Source organism: Callithrix jacchus, chromosome 20 (assembly GCF_049354715.1).
Source record: "Callithrix jacchus isolate 240 chromosome 20, calJac240_pri, whole genome shotgun sequence".
In the NCBI taxonomy this organism is placed as follows: Eukaryota; Metazoa; Chordata; class Mammalia; order Primates; family Cebidae; genus Callithrix; species Callithrix jacchus.
In genome coordinates this window covers 37,857,122-37,869,416 of record NC_133521.1, presented here as the reverse complement: position 1 = coordinate 37,869,416, position 12,295 = coordinate 37,857,122, and the positions used below count along the sequence as shown (strand labels likewise).

General features: G+C 42.4%; 1 protein-coding gene across 14 annotated transcripts in view; it reads left to right on the top strand.

Moving 5' to 3' along the window:
• Window positions 1-12,295, top strand: part of LOC128930282 (uncharacterized) — a 968,777-nt gene that overhangs the window by 253,102 nt on the left and 703,380 nt on the right. For all 14 annotated transcript variants that reach the window (XR_013530207.1, XR_013530218.1, XR_013530219.1 and 11 more), the window contains one exon: window positions 206-305. Coding sequence is in view for 1 of the 14 variants with exons in the window: in XM_078357817.1 (XP_078213943.1) it covers window positions 206-305 (100 nt within the window). In the remaining 13 variants the exon portion in view is untranslated. The remainder of the gene's footprint in view (window positions 1-205; window positions 306-12,295) is intronic.

Sequence of the window (12,295 nt, the reverse complement as noted above, 5' to 3'; positions counted from 1 at the left end):
TCTGCTCTTGTAGCACAAAAGCAGGCATAGGCAATATGCAAACAAATGCACATATGTTCCAATAAAACTTTATTTACAAAAATAGATATGAGCTGGATTTTCCCCACTAGCCTAGTTTGCTGACCTCTGCAATAGAATATAAGATCCATGGAACAGCTCTTTTTAATAATTTTTTCTTCTTTTTTTTTCACTTATGTATCCTTAGCGCTTAGAACAGTGCCTTGTACGTCGAAGGTCCTTGGTATGGATTTGCTGAACAAGAGAAGTGAGTGGATATCATCCATGAAACTGCAAGTTCCTGAAAGGTAGGGCCTTCTGCACATGGTGATCAGCTTGGAGAACATGTTAGGTGAATGTGTGTTGAGTAGATGGATAAAGGATTGGAAAACCTCCTGCCTGCGCCCTTTCTCCTATGCCTCTGGTGGCTGAGGGCAGCAACTGGGAAGGTCCAGGCCAGTCTGAATATCCTGTCCTGGTGGCAGTGCCTCCTCGGCAGCTCCTCTGATGAGAAACCAGCATTAGAACTCCAGGCGTTCTTGACCACCCTGGCGCCTGCTCTCACCTCTCTCAGCCACGGCCTGCTGCAATCTTGTAAGGCAGCAGCTCCTTTCTAGGGAAACTGGCAGCGGAAATGGCCATTAAAGTTAAACATGACTAACTGTCAGAGGAAAGTAGTGACAACAGGAGCCCCAGCCACCACCATCAAGCCATCTGTCAACACTGGCCTGTTGGGTTTCCCAGGGCGCGCCTTCCTAAGTGAGGGTCAGTGGATTGGCTCAGACAGGCAGGGCTCTGGCATTTGGCGGGGTCTGTCAGCTGAAATGCAGAGGTGAAGCTGTTGTCACTTGGGAAATTTGGGCATGACAAGTGTAGGCAGATAAAGACAAGAGGAGGAAGAGAGGGTGGGGGATGCTGGGCTGGGGGACAGGAGGGTGTAGCTGGGCAGAGGGGCCCTCAGCTGCTGGGGCCTCACGGAGAAAGGAAGCAGCTCTTCTGTTTCATGTCAACTTTGCTGTCATTGGATAGTGGGTAAGATTTCAAACAGATAAACGCCCCTTTGGGAAGCTGGAATGCCTTGGCAGACAATTTTAGACCTTGATCTGATTGATAAATCCTTTGTGACAAGAGGGGATGAGAGAGGCCCCCGGTTTGGTACATATAAATAGGAAATTAGCTGGCAAAGTTGTCAAAGATAATTAACTTTCCGATTCTGCGGGTCTATTCAGGTTGACATCCTGAAATTATTTAGAAATGCACATGTCAATGCTCTGACAGAATTTGGGGCTGATTAGATAAACAGATTTGGAGATGCTTGATTGTAAAATGATGTAAGCGCTTAGCTGGTGTTTTATCGCGGCGTGCTTCTGTGAGCTGCAGTGGATGTTGCAGGGAGAAGGGTTTTGTTATGGGGGGTGGAGATAGGGAGATTGAATTGCATGTGCAACGCACAACACATTTGCTTTCTTCTTTTAATGAGTTGAGAAATTCCGAACCCTGAATTTAAGTGCCGTTAACCTTGGATTCAACCTGAGGACTCTCCCTCAAGTCTCAACCTCCAGTAGGAAGGAAAGCATTCTGAGGGACTCAGAGGCAGGTGCCTTCTTCCCTCTGTCCAGCCCAGTTTTGTTGAGGGCAGTGCAGCGTGCAAAGTCCCTGAGAGCCGCCGCCGTTCTTGATTTGTAATCACTTTGGGTAAATTCCCAGGCCTGGTGCTCTTTTAAGAGGGGAGAAAGCCGCCTTTGGCATTTCCATTTTGTTACTAGGAATTGTCTCTTTAAAAAAGATCAGTTTAGAGACAAAGTCTTCCAGTGAAGAAACACCCTTTCTCCAGGGTAGACAACCAGGGATGAAAACCCACATTGACCGGGTCCCAGAGGCCATTGTGGACGCTGCATTGTGTGATTTGCTCATTTTAATCTCCATAGTTTTCATGCGAGGTACGCGTTTCTCATTTGGCTAATGAGAAAACAGATACTTAGAGAGTTTAAATGAGCTGGTGGAGGTAACCCAGCTATTTAAGAGGAGAAATTTAAGAGGCAAGTCCTTGCCTTCAAACTGCTCCTAGTCTAGTACGAGACTCCTCCATCATCTGAAGTTGATGTCAAAGGAACATCTTTGCTGTAGGTGTTAAAAATAAAGTTAACTAACGTATTAAGAGCAGAATCAGCCTCAAACCCCTTCCTCAGTATGGGGGTTAGGGGCTTGTAATACTGCAGAGCCATGTCCTAAATGAGATCGCTGTCAATTTCCGTTTCTGGGGCTGTTTGCTGGGATCTTCCTGGACTAGCCACAGAGCATAAGGAAACTGAATACAAGTTCAGAGGCAAATTTCCTTGAACTCAGGTTTAATTGCCTCCCTTTACCCCCAGTTCCTAACATTTTATTCTATTTCACACTACCATAGACTCTTGGATAAAAGGGAGTTTGGAAGTTACCTAGTCTAGGGGTCAGCAACTCATGACCCATGGGCCAAATCCTTCTGGCTGTTTTTGAGTGGCCCACACATAAGAATGTTTTGATATATTTAAATGGATGGGAACGATCAAAAGAAAAAAATTTCATGACATGTGAAAACTATTTAACATTCAAATTTGAATGTTCATAAAGTTTTATTGGAATACAGCTTTGCTCGTAAATACATGTACCCCTACGGCTGCTTTTGTGCTGCTGTTGCAGAGCTGCAGAGCTGTGACACACACCATGGCCTTCAAAGCTGGAGATATTTACTCTCTGGTCCTTCGCAGGAAACATTTGCTGACTCCTGGTTTAATTCTATGTTTCAGCGAGAGCTTATTGGGCCTGGATGGTAACAAACACTGGGAAAAACTCTCAACAGGCACTATCTCATTTATGCCATCAACGACTCAAAGTGGGTGCTATTAGCTATCATTTTAAACAGGAGAGGAAACAGATTCAGAGGTTCAGGAAGCTGATTGGCTAACCACTGAGCCAGGATTCACAACCCAGCCTGCCTGATTTCACACAAAAATCACATGCTCCACATGTGCTCTCTGTTTCTATTTTGCTATGTTCCATGTTACCTGAATGTGGCTTTTCTGGGCTAGTTGCTCATGATACAATAGTGATTACCATTGTGATGGAAAAAATAGCACCACCAAAGGTGGCTGTACTCTAATCCCCAGAACCTGTGAATATGCTCCCTCAATGGCAAAATGGACCTTGTAGGCATCATTAAGGGCTTTTTTTTTTTTTTTCGACAGAGTCTTGCTCTGTTGCCCAGGCTGGAGTGTAGTGGCACAACCTCAGCTCACTGTAACCACGGCCTCGTGGGTTCCAGAGATTCTTCTGCCTCAGCCTCCAAGTAGCTGGGATTACAGGCACATACTACCATGCCTGGTTCATTTTTGTGTTTTTAGTAGAGATGGGGGTTTGCCATGTTGGCCAGGCTGGTCTCTAACTCCTGACCTCAAGTGATCTTCCTTCCTCGACCTCCCAAAGTGCTGGGATTATAGGCATGAGTCACCGCACCTGGCGTAAGCGTCTCGAAATGAGAAGATGATTCTGGATTTCTCAGGTGGACCCAATAATAGGGTCCTTCTAAGAGGGAGGAAAGAAGTTCAAAAGAGAAAGAGATGGAATGATGGAAGCAGATATTGGAGTGATATGGGCCACAAGCCAAGTAATGTGCTTGGCCTCTAGAAACTGAAAAAGGCAAGAAAATTGATTTTTCTCCAGCCTCTAGAACTACAAGAGAATATATTAGTGTTGCTTTAAGCCACAAGATTTGTGATAATATGGGCAGTCATTTGAAATGAATACACCAGTCCTTACCTTCAAACTGCTCCTACTGTAGTAAGAGTCTCATCCATCACCTGAAGTGGATTTCAGAGGAAAATCATTGCTGTAAGTGTTAAAAGTAAAGTTAAGCAATGTATTAAGAGCAGGATCCGCTTCCAACCATTCCAGTTTCTGAAGCTGGATGCTGGCATCTTCCAGGACCAGCCACAGACCATAAAGAAACTGAATACAAAGAGGCAAATTTCCTCCCAAGTTGTGCTCCAGCTTTCTCAACTTGCATCATACATCTTGGGTTGAACTCAGGTTTCCTGGCACGTAGCACGCAGCTGACCTCGCGCTCTGCAGTGAGTTTGCTTCTCCTGGTTAGTGAGGAGCTGGACTTTTGCGAAAGGGAAATCACAGTCTTGCCTGAGTTTTATTAGTATTGTGACCATTTGCAAATTAATTTGGAAGGCAATATAATTTACCTCTTGTATAGAATTCACTTTTGATTACTGCCATGCCACTGAAGTGCCAGATTTCCTGAAAGCTCTTATTATGAGAAATTAAGATACCTTTCTCCCTCGTCCAAATAAAATAAACATATGGCTGTGGGATGCAATCGAATTAAAAAAGTATCATTTAATCCAGGGAACATAATTATTTGAATGAAACTGGAGAAGAGAAACTCAATCTAGGGTTTGAATGTTGACATGAGATTTTGAAGACTATTTTCACTCATCACTGACTTTTAATAGCTCTTTGTAGAGAATAATTTGCACATAAACCTTGTTCATATGAGATTGGTTATTTCAAAATCATGTTGAATCCCAAGCAAAAGCCATCCCCAGACCACTGTTGGGGGTTGGGGGAGTGCCAGCGTGTTGGAGCAGATATCCTAGGAGTAGTATTTAACCACATATTGCTGTGAATCTTTTTCTTTAATGGTAAACAGAATGGTTTTATTTTCTCGGGTCATGCTTTATTTAAGATGTCACTTAAGAAGACAGCAGAAAAGTTAGCTGCTGTGTGTGTACCATGTATTCCTCTGTGTATCTTTTATGTGTGTTTGCAGCATGGTTTATGGACTTGAGAAAATGACCCTAATTTTCAGTGGCTGGAATGTATTTTTGAGCTTTGTTGCAACAGTTAAGGTTGCTGTCATGTATCCCCTTGCAAGGTAGCACTTTGGTGTACAACCTGCCTGGTTTCCAACTTTCAGCCTCTGCTATTCTTTGAGTGCTTTCTCTGGCTGCCAGAGCCCAGTTTGCCTGCACTTTGGAGCAAGATTGGAATGTGTAGTAGGAATTAGTAGCCCTCAATCAAGAACTTATGTGAATTGGTGGATCAAAACAGACCTATCTCTCCTGGAGTGGAAGTGGGGAGTGTGTGTAACCACAAGCCTTTTCTTCAGTTCTCCTAGTATCTTCTAGCAAGAGTCCTGGTTTGCCCATGATGGTGACTCGCTGGGGATATTCACCTTTTCCCCAGTTTCCTTCTCTTCCTCATCTCATGCTTCTTCTTCTTGCTGGCTTTTCTGAAGCTATCTCCCAAGTAAACCACTTTCATCCATATCCTTGTTTTGCTGTTCTTTTGGGGAAAACAAAATCAAAACAATCACTTTACAAGTTTGTTTGCTTACTTACTCATTAAATACTTGTTGGGAGCCTGTTCTGAGCCAGTGGCAGAGAACTAGGTAAGATCCTTGCCTGCAGGAACATACATCCTGGTGAGCAGGCAGATGTTAAACCATCAAACAGACATGCGAAGGACAGGTTTGGGTTGAGCCTATGTGCCCTACTGGAAATAAACAGGGTGGTGGGAGGAGTGAGCACAGAATATTTATACTGAGCAGCCATGGAGTATCCCACTGTGAGCTGGTGACCTCTGAGCTCAGACTGGAGAATAAGAAGGAGCCAGGCATACAAAATCTATGGGAATGTTAAAATATGTATAAAGGAGGACATCACATTTAGAGTGTTGAGCACGTGGGGGATGATGGGGATCTGATATGGGAATCACGATAGGAAAGGGAAGCAGGCTCTGAATTATCCAGTGTCTTATGAGCTGTGTTAAAACTTTATATTTTCAGAGGAAACAAAAACTCATGTTAAAATCCTTATGGAGAAACCAGACTATTTGCAAGTAAATTTAACCGTCTGAAATTATTGTGTGTTATATTGATAGTTATTAGACTAATTATCTGTAGCTATTAGACTGTCATCATCATTGCTGACAATGTCTTCATTCATATAGATATATGATACATACAGATAAATAATACATATAGATTTAAAAGGGAAGGAAGTAATATTTTCTGTGAACTTTCTTAAGGCTACCTATTTGGCAACTTGCTTTCTGCCTGGTAACATGGCACTTGAGTACTTTCAGCAACCTGTAAAACCAGAGTAGGTGTTCATTCCTGCTTCACAAAGTGAGAAAAGGGAAGTCCAAGGAGTTTGGGCTTACTTACTGTCGTAGTCTGCTTGTGTTGCTGTAAAGGAATTCCTAAGGAGGGATAACTTATGAAGAAAAAGGTTTATTTGGCTCACAATTCTGATGTTTGGCAAAGTTCAAGTGAAGATTGGTATCTTCATTTGGTGAGGGCTTCAGGCTGCTTCCACTCATGGTAGAAGGCAAAGGGGAGATGCTGTGTGTAGAGGTCACATGGCGAGAGGAGAGGGCCAGTGGTAGAGCCTGGAGGTTCCAGGCTCTTTTTAACAGCCAGCTCTCATGGGAACCAGGAAAGGGAAAACTCGCTTATTCCCATAAGGATGACACCAAGACATTTCATGAGAGGTCCATACCCATAACCCAAACACCTTCTCCACCTCAAACCCCAGTATTCGAGGTGAAATAGTTCTCACCTCCAACACTGGGGATTGTATTAGTCTGTTCTCACACTGCTAATAAAGACATATCAGAGACTGGGTGATTTATAAAGGAAAGAGGTTCAATGAACTCCCAGTTCCACATGGCCGGCAAGGCTTCACAATCATGACGTGTTACATGGCAGCAGGCAAGAAGCATGTGCAGGGGAACTGCTGTTTATAAAGCAATCGAATCTCATGAGGCTCATTCACTGTCATGAGAATAGTATGGGAAAAACCCACCCCCATGATTCGGTTACCTCCCACTGCATTCCTCCCACGATACACGGGGATTATGGGAGCTATAATTCAAGATGAGATATGGGTGGGGACACAGCCAAACCATACCAGGGATCAAATTTCAACATGAGATTTAGAGGGAACCCACATCCAAACTATGGATGGCACTTACCTAAAGTTAAGAGGGTTAGAAGTTAAGTTGGGATTTGAACCTAGATCTGTCTCCTGAATGAGTGATCTTCCAGTGATTAAACCTCGTTCTCATTGCCATCTTTGCTTTGTTCAACACATTGTTTAAAAGCTTTGATAGGAGTACTAAACACTGGGGTCTACTGGGGGGAAAAGGGGAGGGCCAGTGGGAGGGGGAGGTGGGGAGGGATAGCCTGGGGAGAAACGCCAAATGTGGGTGAAGGGGTGAAAGCAAACAAAACACACTGCCATGTGTGTACCTATGCAACTGTATTGCATGCTCTGCACATGTACCCCAAAACCTAAAATGCAATAAAAAAATAAGAATAAAAAAAAAGAAAAAAGCTTTGATAAGCAGTCAGTTACCAAGAAGAATACTCATCTGAGATCATGATTTAGCAAAGAAAATGAGAATAATGTTGTTACCCTAATTGCTATGTAACTGACAGGTTTCCTGTTCAATAAAAATATTAACACATTTTGATTCTACTTTGTTAAGCTTAGAGTCAGGTGGTTTCTCTACTTTTATTTGTTACATTTAGAAGACTCAGTAGCTGGGGTGTGTGTGAGTGGGTGGGGTACCCTGAAGATATTATGGTTGACTGCACTTGGCATGTTTCTAGGGAAAGACCAAAAAAAACTGGAGAAATGCTGCCTACTATTAAAATGAAAAGTTTTCCTTAGCTGGCTTATACCTGTAGGATTTGTTTAATTATAAGAAGATGTAGATGGTTAAAGTTTAACTGTAGATGGTTTAATAATCTCTTAACAACTCTCATTTTTTGCCAGTAGAGAGAGGGAAGAGGTATGAATGTAAACAGGAATATTTTTGTTACTCTCTAATACACCCTACTATTGATAAGCAATTTAGTCCTTTTTTTTTAAGGCTTGTTTGAATGAACAAATGGCTCTATACTCCCAAAGAAAGCCTTTGGCGGTGGTGCTGAGGTGCAATGTGGAGTAGTAGGGATGGTAGTAGAGTCCGCCAAAGTCTGGGATACTTGCTGGATGGATTAATATGAGTGATTCTGTTTGGATTCACTTTAAATTTAATATTAATAATGTTAAATTCATCAGCTGAGTTAGATCAACTCAGCTGATTATAATATTTTGGTTGGCATGGTCAATTAACACATCCATTAAAGAAATTATTGAGCACTTAATATGTCCCAAGCACAGAGGATGTAGCTACGTGCACATTGTAGACGATCCCTTTTCCAATGCAGTTTCAGGCCAAAGGGCATTTCAAACAAATCCCCACACATCAGGTATTCACTGTGTTATGACGGTGCTAAAACACAGGGAAGTGATAGAGACCAGGGCATAGGGTGGGCAAGTCTTTAGGGAGGTGGTGGGGGGCAGCGGGTAGCAGCTGGAATCTGAGTGTTGAGGCTGACACCATGTGAAGATGTAGGAGAAGGCTATTCAGAAAAGGAAAATAGCAGATACAAAAGTCCTGGCATGAATAAACTTTGCGTATTTAAAGAAAAAAGTACAGCCACATGACTGAAGTCAAGGAACCAAGTGGGAGAGAGGCTGAAGGGGATGTTGGTGAAGTAAGGAGGGTGAGGATTTTATACTAACTTGTGTTGGGAAACCATTTTCATTAGGCACAATTACATTATTTGGTATTCATGTTTAAGAGGGTTATGGTTCTTTTTGTGAGCAAGACCAGAACCAACTACACCAGTCAAGGAGCTACGGCAACTGCCAAGGGGAAAATCACTGAGGACTGGCATCAGGCAGTGGGGAATATGGAGGGAAAAGTGGATGGATTTGTGAGAGGCTTTGCAGATATCAACAGGACTTGCTGCTGAGTCAGATGACAGGAGGGAAAGGGAGGGAACAAGGGTGGCTTTGGCAGATGGGTCAGAACAATAGTGTGGGTGGTGATAGCATATCCAGGGAGGAAGATCACTGAGGGAGAAGCTGGTTTAAACAATAAATCAAGAGTTTTGTTTTAGCCTTTGGTTTTAGAATCACAGCTGGGGAAGTCATGAAGGGAGTTCTGTATATCATTCTAAACTAGTTGCAATTTTATTCTAGATGTTTAAAGTTCAAAACTAAAACCTCAGGCTGGTTAAAATGACTCTAGAGCCTCACAATGTTCAAACCCTCCCACGTGTAATAATAATGTTTGTTCTTTGAGTCTTCAAAGAAAAAAATCCGTATTTTTCTCTTATACATAAAATGAATTTTGACATAATTCTTAAACCTTGAAATACATGGTGTGTGTATTGGGTAGAGGGGGGAGTATATGTATGAAAGAAAGATAAAAATCTTTCATTTCTGTATTTTTTCCAGGTATTTGGCACTCATATTAGCTTTGTAAGACTCAGAGCAAATCTATAAATTTGGTCCTTGTATCATTATGATTAAGTTTGTCTTCACATTAAAAATATACTCTCCTACAGTGGTTTAACCACATAAGGTTCTATTCTTGCAAATAAAACAAGTCAGAGATAGGCAATTTGAAGTTGAAAAGGCAGCTTCTGAAAATCCTTAGGGATGGACATAGGCCCTCTCTCTCTTGCTGCTCTGCAATTTTTAGCATGCTACCTCATGGTGCAATATGGCTGCTCAAGCACTAGCCATTATGTGTGTGTTCCAGGCCATGAGAAAGTAGAAGTAAAAGGGCATACGACTTCTTAGAGGTTCTTTTTGGAAGTTAATTATTACATTTCAGCTTAAAGCTAATTGTTACATGGCTGCACTTAGCTACAAGGAAGGGTAGGAGAATGTCTGTTAGCAAAGCAACATTTACTATGCAAGAGAGAGAAATATTAGCAAGCATCTAGTAGCCTTGCCATAGTCCTAGTATCCCTATTTTACTTGTCCAAGATTAGAAAGGTGAGGCTGAGACTTAACTTTTATTATTCTCTTACTTTTGTCTTTTCTACTCTCAGCTTTTCTATTATCGTCAAAGTTGAGAAAATGGCTAGTTTTTCTCAAACATCCCCTCAGAACTATTTATTTTCCCATTTTGAGTGCTGGGATCATTCTCCGAGCTCTGCAGAGTGCTCTGGGTAGCAGAAGAAAGAGAGGGAGCTTTATGCCACTGATTTCCACCTTGCAATGCAATCTTTCCCAGTTTCCATACATCAGCAGGTTTTCAGGAGAAAGTAAGAAGAGTTCCCTCTGATTTTTACACCTGATTCACTCTAAAATTTGCCCAGGGGCTTCTGGGGGTGCTTATTTTCCCAAAAGGCTGAGGCTGCTGAAACCCACTGCTATGTCAGGGGAGAAGAATTTACCTGTTTATAAGTAACTGGTGATTCTGGGAAACAGCATTGTAACTTTCAATATACATTTATAATGTGATTCGGTGGAATGTCTTTGCACGTGTCTTGAGACCCTTGCAGAGAAACTCTGATGACTTCTGAGCTGCCAGGGAAGGCTTCATTTGAGAGGACCCCATCATCTGGACCCCAGCTGTTTTATCGGCACGGATGTGTGGCTTTGTGAGGTCCCACAGTGGTGACTTTTCTCACTCTGCAGGAGTCCTTTACCTCCCTCCCCTGTGAAGGTCATATCCACTTGATCACATGGCTCAGTGTCAGTGCCTGTGCTATATGGGGTCATTTGTCAATGTAAAGACAGAATATGGCTGACCTCGCAACAGAGGCACTAATTATCTTGGTATTGGGGAAGCTACTTGCTGTGTCCTGACTATTCCTCCCGCATCACCAAATTCATTTGTTGAAATTTTAACCATCAGGGTGACAGTATTAGGAGGTGGGACCTTTTGAGAGGTGATTAGATCATAAGGTTGGAGCCCTCATAAATGGAATTTATGGCTTTATTATAAAGAACCAAGGGAGCTCATTCATTGCTTCCACTATGTCAGACAGTGAGAAGATGGCTGTATATGAACCAGAAAACACGTGCTCACCAGACACCAAATCTGTCAGCGCCTTCATCCTAGACTTACTAGCCTCCATAACTGTGAGAAATCAATCTCTGTTCACAAGCCACCCAGTTTGTTATAGCCACTTGAATGGATGAAGACACTACTTCAGGTCTCAGGGTCTCAGGTTTCCTCACCTCTGGGAGGTCCTCTTAGCCATCTGGGGCTCACTGTTTTCCTGAACTGGGGGAGGGGGGATTGTAAGGGGTGTGCTAGATGATCTCAAGTGTATGATCTCGTGGTTGAGGGTTTTCAGTATATTGATGAGAAGAGTGAAACTCTGTAAAATATTTTAAAGACGTTTATTCTGAGCTAAAATGAGTGATCATGGCCTGGGGTACAGTTGCAGGAATTCTCGAGAAAGTGTGTCCAAGGAGATTGGGTTACAGTTTGTTTCTGTACATTTTAGAGACACAGAAGTTATAAGCAAAGGCATCATCAATACATGTAAGGTATACATTAGTTTGACCTGGAAAGGTGGAACATTTTTCAGGAGAGGAGGAGACTTACAGGTCATAGGTAGATTAAAACATTTTCTGAATTGGCAGTTGGTTGAAAGAGTTAAAGTGTATCTAATGACTTCAAGTAAATGCTTGAGTTAAGATAAGGGGGATTGTGGAAGCCAAGGTTCTGGTTATACACATGAAACCTCCAGGTAGCAGCCTTGGAAAGAAGATGGGAAATGTCTTTTTTAGACTTTAAAAGCATCAGACTCTAATCTCTCCTAGATCCAGGAAAAACCTAGCTGCGTTAATGGAGATTCTCTACAGATGTAAAATTTCCCCCACAAATGATGGCTTTGCAGGGCCATTTCAAAATATGTCAAATACATATATTTCAGTGTGAAATAGTTTGATTTCCTTCAGGGTCTGCTTTCTGTCATGTGATGTTATATCAGAGTAAAGGTGGAATTTGGGAACTTGTTGCCAAAGAGTTTGTTTTTTCAGTTTTATGATCTCTATTTTAATGTTCCTGCTGGTCAGTTGTCCCTAAAGGGAGGGAATATGACCAGGTTCCTCTGACCTCCCTTCCCATTATGGTCCAGAATTCAATTTCTCAGGTTTCTCTTGGTTCGAAGGGGGCCTGTTCAGTCAGTGGGGGAGGCTTAGGTTTTTATTTTTGGTTTACAAGTAGAAGACCATTAAGAGAGACCCCTTTGATCAAACACCTTCTTATGTATGTTGTACCAGACAGGCGCTTTGCCTGCAGGGTCTCTGCCATCCACTCAGCTATGCTGAAACCCACTGCTATGTCAGGGGAGAAGAATTTACCTATTTATAAGTAACTGGTGATTCTGGGAAACGGCATTGTAATTTTCAATATACATTCATAATGTGATGACATAGATGCC